General features: G+C 44.1%; 2 protein-coding genes across 2 annotated transcripts in view; both read right to left on the reverse strand.

The window, feature by feature from the left end:
* Positions 1–516: 516 nt before the first annotated feature.
* LOC107306257 (uncharacterized) lies at positions 517–5,558 on the reverse strand. The gene has a single exon (XM_015849262.3). The coding sequence runs from the start codon at positions 4,036–4,038 to the stop codon at positions 2,587–2,589; it is 1,452 nt and encodes a 483-aa protein (XP_015704748.2). The 5' UTR covers positions 4,039–5,558; the 3' UTR covers positions 517–2,586.
* A 3,846-nt stretch (positions 5,559–9,404) lies between these two features.
* RGS6 (regulator of G protein signaling 6) overlaps positions 9,405–14,596 on the reverse strand; it is a 186,112-nt gene continuing 180,920 nt past the window's right edge. The window contains 2 exon segments of the mRNA XM_085548946.1: positions 9,405–9,559; positions 9,562–9,708. Coding sequence (XP_085405072.1) covers positions 9,527–9,559; positions 9,562–9,708 — 180 coding nt within the window. The 3' untranslated portion in view covers positions 9,405–9,526.

Genomic DNA, 14,596 nt, shown 5'->3' on the forward strand with positions numbered 1-14,596 from the left:
TGCATACCAAATAGATAACACAATGTACATGCAATACATGCAACCCACCATTTCCTGAACTGTGCATGCAGCATAAACTTATCCAGCCCACACACTGTACAGGTAGGGAACTGTGTGGGTACCAGGAACAGATGTAGTGCACACAAGCATGCAGAGACCTGTCAGTACGTGCACTTACATCCCTGGCACACAGCCCTCAGCAGGGCCAGCCACTGACCGGTTACTGCACATAACAGGCAAGTTGTCAGTGCACACTGGGCCCCCTCAAGCTTCAGGTATGTTCTGGTGCTTCCCACACCTACAGAACACAAGTACCTTTTCCCACTAGAGACAGTATTTGTTAATGACTTGAGTACAGGAACAAGCAAATTTTCTTAAGACATCATCCAAAGATAAAAATAACTGTTTTTCCAGATGGCTTTTCTTGGTGCTGTCTCGCTCCAATTTAGGAGTGAGGCAAAGGTTCTTTTAATAATGTTATGCCCGGCGTGAGATTAAGAAGAAGAAGCATTCAAATGTTGATCCGACCAGTTTATTGGAAATAATAGACAATTGAGGGGATGGGGAAGGGAGAGTGACGAATGCCAAAATTAGGGTGATGGGGAAGGGAAAGTAGGCGATAGAAAAAGGTGGAAAAGAGCAAGAATTACGTTAAAGCGGGGAATAGTCACCTCCTGGATGCAGCAGCGTCCCGTAGCACGTTGTTAACGTTGGTCCAGGGCAGGGGAGAGCAGCAACGGAGTAGCAGGCTGCAAGCAGCAGATCGGTGAATCGCAGAAAAGACGGTCAGAGTACCGTGGTCTCTAGAAGCAGAGTCTCGGGCAGCGAGGTCCCTCGGAGCAGAGTCTCGAGCAGCAATCCCAGAAGAGAGAATAGGCAGCAGTAGGACAACGGTGGAGGGATCTGAGATCGGATACCTAGATGCCCAACTAAGGTTCTTCAGCATGCAGCCATCTTCTTCAGCATGCAGGCGCTCGCGTAGAGAGGCATCTGGTGTCAGAAAACCTCTCCCAAAATTCGGGGTTTGTCCGTGCCCTTTTTATCCTTCTTTCCAGCCTTCGAGACATTTCGGGACGGCTCGGGTCAGTCTTGTGACTTCCTCAGAGCTGTCAATCTTCCTTGAGATGGGCAAACAGGAAAGACCACTTAAGGGCCATTGATCAGTATCTTATCTCCCTTTCGTAGCTCCCGGACTTGTCCATCTCCTGTGTGTCTCAGACAAAGGCAGTCCTGGAACCTTGGCCAGGACTTGCCTGAACTTGTCCATTTCAGCAAACTTTGAGACAGTAATGTAAAAAGCATGGCTTCTTACACCACCCCGTGACTCAAAGTTTGCTTAAAAAATGGACCACTGCTGATCCAGGTTGGTGAGAAAAAGATAGCAAGCATGAGGGGAAAAGGAGAGGGTAGGGGAATTAAAATGTTTAATACAATCATTACAAAAGATTTCTTGATGTGCTCCACTTCTCCATCACTTGAGGATGTTACAAAATACATGGACAATACAACACATTGGATAAGTTCAATGAAACATGGTATCATACACAAAACAAACATGAAAGTTGCAACAACACACAATAGATAAAATAAGATGCATTTTACCCACAGTACACCTGGAAGACAGAGAAAAAGGTCAAGGTCTGGACTTTTCCAAGTTTGGACAGGAACATGTATACCATCAGCAATTTGTTTAACAACTTTACCATTATCAATCTTTAGACAACAGGTAGAATCATTTAATTTGCTACAGACACCACCCTGTGATTCTTCAGGAGGGTTGACATAAATATTACATAATGAATAATAGATAGAAATTGAGAAAAAACAACCATACATTGAAAACAACCATACATTTAACAATGACCAATAGTAAAAAATAAACAAGTAAAACAATAGGGATATTTGTGTCAGGAGAACCTTCCACTTGAGCATTTCCAAAACAGTTCAATTGAGACACTTTCCAACAACAGTGTTTTGGATGGAACTCCTGGACTGATGAGACACTGGAAAGCATCAGTGCAAAGGGTTTTATGATAAATTTCACTTTAGTGACCACATCTAACTGATATTAGATAGGTCCCATTGCTCATTTCCCAATTCATTAGGAATTTGGAAACACCATGGAGTTACATGCAAATCACAATCAAGTTAGACCAAAAGAGGTGAAATAAGGGGTTAGGAGGAATGATTACCACTGTGCAAAGAGTACAAGAAAGCCAGGATGACCTGAAAAAAACTCTGAACCCAATTGTGAAGTTTAAACAGATCCAAAGACTGATACCAATCACAACTCACAAGTACAGCAAACAAAAACATAATACTATTGCAACCAAAATATGAAATAAAGAGGTATATCAGTATTCTAGCATGATCACATCTTCAATTTTTCTGTCACAAAACACAAATGGTTAAAATCAGCTACGTGAAGGTCCCACGGGGATCTCCTGTAAAATAAAACAAGACAACTCGCCCTTTGGGGGCTTTGTTAGTACAATTATCTTCTCCTTTTAGTCGTGAGCCTCCTAACAAACATCCATCCTTCACCCCCCCCCCCCTCCCTCTCATCTGGGGGAGGGGGCGAAAGTATCAACTTTCCTTGGGCTTTTGTTCTGGCCACAAGTTAACTAATTTCTCTAGCCTGACTGTGGGTAATCCATTCATCAAATCTCGTGGAACGCCCTTTTGCCAGCCCAGTGTCCAGAGACGATTACGTTTATGATCAATATTTCTCCTACCTGTTCTTACTGGCAATGAGACCCTTCCAGTTCCACAGAGTTTTGGGCTAGGTGGCCTAGGAGCAAGGGTGGTCGCTGCGAGCCTTACCTCCCTTGGCTCAGATTTACTGGAAGAAGCCACAGGCCCATATTTCCTTTCATAATTAATCAACTCTTGGGCAACCTCCCCCCATGTCCATACCTTATACCCTGATTGCAAATGGCCTGAGGTGCCAGTTCTTTCTAATTCTGGCCGGGTTCTTTCTCCCTGAGGCATAGCTTGTATTTTTCCCTGCAGTTGTATACCTATGGGTTTCAGCGATTCTGGAAGTCCCCTGATTAATGGAGTCATCCGTTCAGGATCAACAGCCATCATCAGAGGTGATTCGTGCCGTGGCTGCAATTTCCTGTCATACATCATTTGCAGGCAAGCGGCCTTTTGGACACTTTCAACCAGTTGGTCAACTGTCCCATTAATGGCAAGAGGGTCTCCCCTTTCTAAAGGGTTGAGACCACCAGCCCAGTAAGCAGCCCTCTGTGTTAGGGACCAGGGAGCACGGTTATTACCAGTAGTCAAAAATACTCCTGGCCCCCAATAACCCTCAGCCTCCTTTTCGGTTAACATTATTTGGTCTCCACCAGTTAAGCTGACTCTCCATACATATTCCGTTTCCGATTCCTTTGGAGAACGGCTAAAATCTTTTTTCAGTTTTGCTAACTCAGTGGCAGAAAAGGGAATTTCTTTAACATTCATTTGAGGATCCAGGTCCTCTCCATTATCAAAGGTATATTCTGTTTTTATTAGAGGGCGCAGAGGGGCTATTGGGGTTTCAAACTTATCAAAATTTTCTTTTGCTTCTTTTAGTTCTTCCTGAGGATCCAGTTTTTCTTGTGGTGCACCATGAATATCAGTGTCACCCGTATCTTTATATGTTAAAATTTCCTTAAAAGCCATTTGTAACAAGGCCGAATTATGTCTCTCTCTTTCCAATTGTACTTCTAGATTTCCAATTTGGTTTTGCAAAGCTTTCACAAGTTCCTGGGTTGCTTTAACTGTTTCTTGTAACGACTGTATAGTCTGGTTTTCCGCCTCAAACTGCTGGTCTCGGAACTCCACGGCTGCTTTTAAAGCAGCACCGAGTACTGCACAAATAAATGATTTGCCTTTCCCGGCTCGGGTACGAGCCCCATGTTGTAAAACGCAAATGCGGTCAGAAACAGCCTGCAAATTATACCAATTTTCACGTGCCCAGTCCATCCCTGATGACGATGGCCGAGACGCGTGCTTTTCAAGGATATCAAACAACATATTTTCACCTTCCATATCAGATATAATTTTACTCACAACCAAAAATCTACAGGTAACGAAATCTACGCTGAGGGAGGAGGCGATTCCTTATCTCCTCAGAGAGGCAAACACTGAACAAAACCAACAACTGCTCAAAACACTCCTTTACACAAAAGACCAAATGACTCAATCAACACTTCCAAAGAAAGTGTAAACACCTCAATCGGTCCTGGCTATTCTGGCAAGCCACAACGAAAAACTTCAACCTCCAAGCAAAAAAAGTTAGAAATAACTTCTAAGTTTCTCAAAAGTAATAAACTTCTTGGAGAAGCACACACCACTTCCACAAGAGACTCACACACAAAACTTTTAAAAGCAAAGGTACGTCACAAGATACTTAAAACCACCACAATGCAAAATAGTCTTCCCAGGGAGGCACACACGTGTAAAACAAAGCAAACAGTACAAAATTAATTCACTCGTCCCCGAGAGGTATACACGTAAGAAAGAAAGTTTCAGAATGTGGAGCGGTCTTCCTGGAGAGGTGCACACGTCAAATTAAGTTATCACAATCGCTCCTTGCAACTCCAGGAGAAACAGACAGAAAAGTTTTAGAGAAACTGGAAGGATAACACTCTCACGACGGGTATCCTGCCGACTACGCCAATAAAAAATGTCTCGCTCCAATTTAGGAGTGAGGCAAAGGTTCTTTTAATAATGTTATGCCCGGCGTGAGATTAAGAAGAAGAAGCATTCAAATGTTGATCCGACCAGTTTATTGGAAATAATAGACAATTGAGGGGATGGGGAAGGGAGAGTGACGAATGCCAAAATTAGGGTGATGGGGAAGGGAAAGTAGGCGATAGAAAAAGGTGGAAAAGAGCAAGAATTACGTTAAAGCGGGGAATAGTCACCTCCTGGATGCAGCAGCGTCCCGTAGCACGTTGTTAACGTTGGTCCAGGGCAGGGGAGAGCAGCAACGGAGTAGCAGGCTGCAAGCAGCAGATCGGTGAATCGCAGAAAAGACGGTCAGAGTACCGTGGTCTCTAGAAGCAGAGTCTCGGGCAGCGAGGTCCCTCGGAGCAGAGTCTCGAGCAGCAATCCCAGAAGAGAGAATAGGCAGCAGTAGGACAACGGTGGAGGGATCTGAGATCGGATACCTAGATGCCCAACTAAGGTTCTTCAGCATGCAGCCATCTTCTTCAGCATGCAGGCGCTCGCGTAGAGAGGCATCTGGTGTCAGAAAACCTCTCCCAAAATTCGGGGTTTGTCCGTGCCCTTTTTATCCTTCTTTCCAGCCTTCGAGACATTTCGGGACGGCTCGGGTCAGTCTTGTGACTTCCTCAGAGCTGTCAATCTTCCTTGAGATGGGCAAACAGGAAAGACCACTTAAGGGCCATTGATCAGTATCTTATCTCCCTTTCGTAGCTCCCGGACTTGTCCATCTCCTGTGTGTCTCAGACAAAGGCAGTCCTGGAACCTTGGCCAGGACTTGCCTGAACTTGTCCATTTCAGCAAACTTTGAGACAGTAATGTAAAAAGCATGGCTTCTTACAGGTGCCAAATCTAAGAAGCTTTGGCATCCATTCCTATATCCTTTCCTTCTAACTGTCTGTTCCTGACACCCATTTCATCAGCATTTCAGGGTATCACCTTCTACTATCCACACTTTATCTCACTGTATTTTCTAGCCATAATGGCTTAAACTTTTGGCTTTATTATACTGCAGGTCATGAATACTTTCCATTCCCTCAAAGGCAGTCAATCTATTTATGCAATTAGGTAGAGCTGTGAAAGTGAAAAAGTAGAAAAGCTGGTAAGTGTATGACAGTTCTATGACATTATCAAGGAGCCAGCTGAAAAGAGAGAAATGATGATATCAGACAGCAATTCCTCCTCCAGTCCTATGCTGAGAACTGCGTTCATGGTTAGTATTTGTAACACGTCACAGTGACACACAGCTGCACAGAATATACAGTTCAGCTGAGAAAGGTGAGACCTTACTGATAGATTTTACATGTGTGATTTCATACTCATGAACTAAGAATAATGACCAGGAGAGTCAGAGCCCAACATTTGGACTGTGATCCAACAGTAGACAAAACAAGAGGACATAAAAATCTAAACAGCACAGGGAAGTAGCACTGACCAAGGATTGGGAATACAGGAAAGTGGGAGCAAGGGTTCTGGATGAAAATACAAACACCAACTGCTGCTACCTCAGGGACTTACAGCAGCTCCTGCTGACCAGCCCCTGCCTGCTGCCTCCTTCAGTTCTGTCTCACATGGCTAACAAAGCTGAGCCCCTCTGTTGATTCAGTTCTTCAACTAAATCTGAGAACAAAGACGATCCTTGGTTTTCATTGACTTGCTGTCCTGTATAAGATGCCCTATTCATAATGTCCAAGGTCCTTTAAATGAAAGCTCATTAGAGAAGTTCTATTCTTGAGTTCTTAACCTACAGCCCAATCCCCATGTAAGCCAAACACAGACCACCTCTTCTTTCACCTCATTCTTTCTGCAGTGAGTTCAATTTACCGCTTGGAAATACTCCCTGATTCTTTGGATACATTTCACAGTGCATTTCTCTTCTGTACCTGATATCTTCTACTATGCTAAATTTAAAATAAATTTCCTGAGACTCTCAGTCTCACTGCATACTTACACTACCCCTAAAAGGTACCAGGAGACTCCTTTTCCTATTTAATATTTCACTTCTTAAGAACTGTAACAATGAAAGATAAAATACAGGCTATAGTTTACCATACACAAGCATAGGTGGCAAGCAGCTATGATGTGTCTCTACAAATCATGCCACTATATATGCCGCAGTGGCCAACTACTGCTTGAGGAAGGAGGTAGGGCAAAGAAAACACGAGACATCTCTTAAGCTCCAATATGTAGCCCAAAGCCTGGCATTTTCATTTTTGGCAGCAGCTGCTGGTTTTGCCAGGTCCTACCACTCTTCTCTCATATCCCATTGATGGAAGAGACAAGCAGGAACTTTCTCATCTTATTCAGGTACAGAACCTTCTCAACCCAGGAACACAACAACTAACAGCATGCAATGTCAGATTCCAAACAAAGGCTATATCCAATATCTGGCAACATTCTTAAGGCATAGAGATCGAGAACTCCAGTACTCTCAAAAGCTCTGTGCATGCCTTTTGTTCACAAACAAGAGTCAGCTGGGAATAAAACACAGAGATGTGCTCAGTACTGTGTCAGTGTCTCAATACTGAGCTGGAACATTTAACAGCAGTTTACTTACGAGAGATATTCCTTCCTTGGAATAGTGTGATTTTAAAAAGTTCAAAATAAAGTCAGAATATCATGGCCCAGGTTTATCGCTTGAAGTTACCTGCTGAGACCAGTATCCCCATAATCCCTGTTACTACTGAGTAACCACTGATGCTTTAGAGAGAGAACTCAAAATGGTGCAAGGTGCAACAAGGGGAAATAATAATAAACACTCTTGTTTCCCCTTCCATTAAATAGTCACCAGCGTAAGATAGGAAGAGACCTGGTAGCTTCTTCTGCAAGACAACAACACCAGTAGTTTCCCTAAACATACTCATTTCGATATATTTTCCTTCCACTCTCAGCCCTGAAGGATCATCTCAGCTTATGAGAACTAAGCTTCTGTCTGATTATTAAATCATTTCTAAAGCAGATGGGAAACTACTGTGGTTTAAACAGCTAGGCTGAGACTGCATGGCTAAAAATAGTATAGCAGGCTCCTTTTAATTAGTAAGATGATCAGATATGACAGAAGAGAGAGATGTAGATATATGGATTTGTGTGTGTATGTCTTTAAAATTAAGTTATTACCTCAGTAACAAGTATTATTTATAACATATATGATACATGATGTCTGATTTTTATGATGTCATTTATCTTCACTTGGGTGAGAAGACAGGCTAACTCTGCTTTCATAATGTCAATCCTTGCTATATTCGAAAGGAAAATTGTAATAAGATAAACCTGCCACCGTGTGCAGTGCCGTCATTTTTTAAATGAGGTGGATTAGTAAGTGCTCTAGTGCAACAGACTGTCAGATCTGCAATGTGTTGCCCAGAGCAAGCGCAGCTTCCCGAGGCCGACCTTGTCCCTTGGAGTGCATAGCAGAGCCAGCCCAGCTTTGCACCTCTGACTTCACAGCCAGGAGCCAAGCACAGGGCTGAAGGGATCAGAGACTGCTATGTCTACCCTACTGCTGTGCTGCCCGTGTACTTCTAAGGACTTCTCTAAGCTTGAATGGTGAATCTAGGAGCAGAATTTGCTACTTGGTGTAAATATTTCGGCATAGTTTATTTAAAAAAAAATCTTGCCTGTTCCTCTTTCTGGCAAACTCTTACAAAGTAGTAAATATGCAGATGGGCACAGTGATATATTTTGTATCAACATACTTCAAATGTGTGCATATGCATTAGCTATATAAATACATTCCTCAGGAAGCCTGCCAGAGGATATACTACAAAGCTCTGCTTTTGGTTAGTATGTGCACCAGAAAGAACCTCTCCAGGTTTATCTGCTATATGATAGCTCACACTTACCTGCAGTTTCCCCTTTTCTATCTAGATGTACAAATGTTTCATATTTATACACTGTGTGGACATATACAGCATGTATATATATGAATATACATAAATACATAGAGACAGGCAAGTAAAAGCATATGTACTGTATATACACAGTCCAACATCTTTGCTATAAAGCTGAATATCACAGCGGTGTGCCAAAACTGTACAATGTATCAAGTCAAAACATACTTGATAGAAAGCAACACCAGAACGAATTGTTGATATACCTTCAGTGCTAGCTCTCTGCTGCCCCATGAACACCACTGATCCCATCCTGCACCCCTCCCCGACCTCTGCCAGCCTTTCCCAACAAGCCGGCTGTGCTACTGCAGGATGGGGGCACCCCAGGATGTATGCACAACACTGGGAGCAGAAAGAAGCCAAGCGTTGCCCTCTTTCTCTAGAAAATCATTGGAACCCAAGTAGCTGGAGGTCAGAGACTGGTGAAGGATGAGAGGAGAGGACCTCTGCCCATTGTCCTTGAGATCTCAGCATCCCCTTATCTAAGAGGTTTAACAGCATCACGTTTCTTGCTGTTACCGCATTCCTTTTCAGGTGTTAGTACTACAAGCAAGTCAAAGGGTATCACCCATCATTACTTACATGAGTACTGACAAATGGGGCAACGGAGGGAGCGGCTGCATTGCAGTGGGTGGCTATGTACGTGTATTTATACACACGGTAGCATGAACCATGCATGGAGGTCAGTATGGATACTGTTGAAATGGTGCTACTAGAATCATGCTCTTCCGATTATCTGTGCAAGGAAAAGCCAGGTCAAATACTGTAGTGGGCACACAGCAAAAAGACATCTATCCATTTAATTCTGGACACTAGACAGTTTGCTTTTGCAGTGATGATTAGCTGGAATGAGCACTGCGATGGAATTCTGCTCCCCACCCACCCCGTATTCAGAGCTGCTATTTAGATGAGCTACGGTACTAAAAGAGAAGCTGCAAAGATGCTATCCGCAAACATAAAGGTGAAATAAAAAGTTAAGCATCCGCATTCCCCCCAATGAAAAATGGAGTTCTGAAGAAAGGGAGGAGGGAGAAGAAAAAGAACTTACCACGCTGCGAGTGAACTTTTCTAGAGAAGTTCTACGACCTTGCTCATTCTCTGGCTTAACGGGGAAAAAAGTGGGGAGAAAAAAATACAGAAAAAAAACCCTTCAGCTTAAATGCAGTTTTTCAAAACAGCAGCAAAATATAAGGAAGCAGCGAGGGGAAAAAAGTTGTAAAAAAATAAATGTAAAAAGCAGAAATCAATGTTTGCAATAGCAAACATAAGAAACCAAAACCCCTTACAGAATGAGAGACATCACTACTTCTACTCTTGGAGAATGTCACTTTTCCTCCCATGAGTTTTTTGAACGGATCAAACAGCGTCTGTGCATTGCTGTGTCTCACAGCTATTGGTATTGATTTCATGTTCATTGAATTTTCCTTCTGTAGCTGTTTGAGCTGGGACCTCTGATTCTGGTTAACATCTGCCAAACAGCTGATTGGAGACTGCCGTCTACTTACTTCAAGAGATGAAAAAACACAAATTTTACAATGTTAAAAAACAGTGTGTGAGTGAATACAGTGCTGGAAGGAAAATCCTACCAAACTCACTGCCAGGGAACTGTGTACTCCTCCACTTATCCAGAAGATACAAGCAGATTTCCAGTATGATTGGCTACCTCAAAACATGAGATGGCTTATGCATGTCAGTGCAAGGCCATGGAAAGACACAAGCCAATCTGGGGCACTGATATTTTTCTATCTGAATACAGGATTATCGGTACGCAAAAAGACATTCAACTTCACTGCAAGAAGGCAAATGTATGTATCATGGCTCTATTAATGTATCCATGAGAAGTCTGTTCACCATCACATTTTGTTCATTTGACAACAGGGAGATCTAATTGTCATTAATAAGGAACTAAATAATTTATTGTCATGTTTGTTAGTGTATCTAGTAGAAAAAAGTGTTATGGAGCTGAGAAAAAACTCAATAATGTGAAGCAAAGCTCACTGCAGCCAGGAAACTGTGAGCATTGGTGATTTCCAGGAGAGAAAATTATTTCAGTACGGTGAGTTGGTGAAATGGAGATAATGCGATGGAAATAAAATGGCAGTGAAGGGGATAAGAAGCTATTTTTAAGGGAAAGCCACAGTTATGAAGGTGCATGATACTGCATTGGCAATAAACATTGCACTGGAGCTCCTCATCAGATGATGTATTAAAATGTTGAGAGAGTGGCAACTCATCGCACCTTACCTCTGAGACCCAAAGTGAGAGATGGGTGGGAAGGGAACAACAAGAGGTACAGCAGCAAAATAGGGTGAGGGGTCCCCTACAAAGAGCTCCCACAGACACCTCTGCCAGAGAGATAGAGGAAATGCCAACAGGAACCACTTTTCAGCAATGCTCTCACTGTGATCAAGCTCAGCTTTTCCTGTAGATGCAGCACATATTGTGGCCCTGGTGCTGTGGGGACACAGACATCGGTTCTCATCCTATGTGACATATCACCTCAGCCAGTGCTGAAGACAGAGCCAAGGCACACACTGGGGGACAAAACAGGCTCTGGCTGGTGGGGAGGCAGGGACAGACCCTGGCTGCCACCAGGACAAATGCACAATTTTGCCCAGGGAAATAAACACCTCGACAAAAGACAGTGCTCTGCTAGGCTCCATTGAGCAAGGTACTTGGAGTCTGCAGCACCGCATTGCTGCAGGCTGGAAAACTGGCCCATTTAAGCTGAAGCTTTGGAGTGCACTGGGGACAAAGGAGATCAAGCTGATGAACCTGGTCCACATATTTCTCCCTGTACCTGCTGCCAAACTGCAGCGTCTTTGTTTTAGCTGCAAGCAAGGTGATGCAGCTTCTGGCCTTGCACAAAGGCAGGGTGGTGGCCCCCAAGGATGCTGAGCACCTCACTGTGTGTCAAGAGCTCATCCAGCACAGGTCACCACATGTGAGGCCCTCTTCCTACCACAGCTGAGGACATTGTAAAGAAGCAGGCACAGGTCACCCCAAAGCACAGACATGCCCCACAGAAATGACTTGAAGCACAGGCTGCAGCAGCACCGCGCTTTGGCATGGGGACAGCAGGCTGGGACCCAGCTGAATGGAACAATCATCCCCATAGCATCCAGCTCTGAGTCAAAGTGTGACATTCTCTAATAAAATAAAAAGCAGCTGAGGCTGGCTGGCTGCAGAGCGATGAGCTGGCACAAGCAGATTTCCTGGCAGTGAGCAAGGGTGCTGGTGCACGGCTCCCCAGCTTCCCCTGCCTGCATCCCTCCAGCACAGGAAAGGAATGATAAACAAAAAAATTATGGAAAAAAAATAATAATTAGGGAAAGAGACAGGCATTTCTCAGCCCTGTGAACACATCCTGGGTCCATCCCAGGAAGTGTTGGATGAGACTGTGGACTCCAGAGGTGCAGCACAGTGGCAGCATTTGCACAAACACACACTGCTACTGCAAAGAGCCACATGCACAAGCCCAGATCAGGCAGTTCTTGTAGACGCAGAAGGGAAGGGGGCCATCCTTGCCTGTAAACACAGTAGCTAACAACAAAGGACACTAGTGCTTGGATAAAACATGAAACCACCACCCCTGCTGTAGATGAACACAAGTCAGACCAGGTAGGTGCTGAAAAACAGGTCTTGTCAATTAGCCATTCACTAATTACTGATTATTTCCTCTGAGTTTTTCTTTTTCCGCAATTAATTACTTATCTAACCATCCTGATTTTAAGTTCCTTTGTGTGGATTCTGCTGGCAAAAAACAGCATAAGTAGAAAATATTACGAAAAACCAGCTGACACTAATTGTTAAAAGTAATTAGGAGAAAATTGCTCAGCATCTTTATATCGTTCAAGCCAGTCCTGCCACTGAATCACACTGGTCACGCGCACCCTGATGGGACCATGGCATCTGCAGAGGGAAGCAATACAGAGAATAAGGACAGAGGCTCTGGATAAAAGCAATGCTTCATAAAGCATGTGCTGAAAAAGTAGCCTGCCCCTCCTGGCATGAAGCTCCCAGCCACCACCTTGCTGACATTTTTGCCAGGGACTTGAAAAGGAATCAGAAAATGCATTCAAAAGCTCAGTCCACTGAACTGCAAGTCTGTGAAATTCCTTCCTTCCCTCCCAGGATTCATTTTGTTGGCTACTGAAGGAGAAAACCATGTGTTGCAGAGGGATGCTGCTGCACGAAAATGAAGGGTAATCACTTCCCTGACACCGGTTCAGGAAAAGGCTACAAGCATGTCCCCAGCTTCTCAGGCAGTCATTTATATCCGTCCAATGGGAAAAAGCAAAAAAAAAAAAAAAGCAAAAAATGCTACCAAATGGCTGAAAAAGTATGTTCTGAACATGGGGAGCTCACCATTCTGTGCCAGCAGATGAGGACAGTCCTGCACCAAATCCTACAAACACCAGGTGTGATGGAGCTCATTCCTGCAGCTTTGCAGCTCCTGCGAGATGCTCCCCTGCCTGTGGGAAGCCATCACATTCCAGACAGGAACACAGGAGTTGTAGCAGTTCAGCTATTCATCAAAATGGCAGTCAGGTGGAGATGCCCACCAGCATCAGTGCTTTGTCTTCTTTTCATGCACAGCAATGGAAAACACTGAGGTCTTTCCCGCTCCTTTCACAGAATCAACCAAGTCAGAAAAGACCTTCAAGATCATCAGGCCTCACAATCAGCCCCGTGCCTCCTGCCTCACTCACTCAGAGGCCAGCATGGAGGTAGTGAATGGGGGCCAGGCCAGGCTCTCAGCCCTTCCTCCTTCCCAGTGCTCTGCTTCTAGTCACGCCCATGCCAGAGGCTGACATCCTGCTCCCTACTGAGAGCCATGAATCTGCAGGATGGAAGCCAATAGTATTGCGGTTGTAATAATGACATTGTGAAGAACAGAGGGGAAAAAATCCAAAACAAAATAACAATAACAAACAATGTATGCCTGGTCTGTATGCAGCCTATGTCATCTGCTACCATGTATCAGTTGTGCAACAACACACCCCTTCTAGCCTCCCCAGACCTTCTCTTAATTCTGTCCTTGCATCTTAGTCCCAACCTGGAACTTTTCTTCTCTCTCTCCCTTTTCATTGCTGCACTCTCAGAGCAGGGAGTGGAAGCACACACATGTGTGGTTATTATACAATGTGGAATTTACAGTGTTTTCCAAGCTCCAAATCCCAGCACCAAGAAAGTCAAGCATCTTCTGAGGCACTAAGGAAGCCTTGAGATGTCTCCATTGAGCAGGTAGCCCTTATACTTCCATTTGACAGAGAACAGAATATGAAGCAGAGTAAAGCTGCTCTTTTCCCTCCAAGACCACACAAGAATGTAAGTGGGGGAACCAAAGGATGCACATGGATTTTGTGGCTCCCAGTCCTGTGCTTTAGCCATACAGCAGCCTTTTCCCTCATCCTGCCATGTCAGCTTACCATGGCCCGATGCTGCAGGGCTGAAGATGCTAACAGACATAAACACACCCAGGAAATATTCACGCGTGTATATAAGCCATAGGCATTCATGTACTTTGCGCATACAACTCTCTTAGCCCAAGTCCACAGTGCTGTTCTTTCAAAAACATGTATTTTCTGTAATGTAAGCAATACTGGTACTGCATAGAGACAGCATTAGGACACTGTCTGAGGGATAAGACAAATTCATGCTCCAGACAGACATACCCCATCAAGCCTTGAACAACTGCAGTGAATTTCTGCTCGCATCAGTGAAACCAGGACTTTGTGTGCAGGCTCTAAACCAAATCCTCCACCCATGCAGGCTTTGACAGCCCACTATGTTTCCTTCCTTCTGCTTTCCAGATATTTAGAGGAATTTTAAATGGGTGCTTCTCAAACCTGCACCAAAGGCCCTGATAATCTTACCATGCAGCTCAATGCACAGAAGCTTCATGTTCTTTCTGTCAGCATTTCTGTACCTATGCTGTCTCAAAAATGTTCACTCACTCAACACATTGCGACATCATTGCTAAGAGC

This window comes from Coturnix japonica, chromosome 5 (assembly GCF_054131305.1).
Source record: "Coturnix japonica strain WE chromosome 5, WE-NBRP24, whole genome shotgun sequence".
Taxonomy (NCBI): Eukaryota; Metazoa; Chordata; class Aves; order Galliformes; family Phasianidae; genus Coturnix; species Coturnix japonica.

Bases quoted from the DNA above. Each gene is read 5' to 3' on its own strand.
- LOC107306257 (XM_015849262.3), bottom strand. From the start codon at position 4,038: ATGGAAGGTGAAAATATGTTGTTTGATATCCTTGAAAAGCACGCGTCT.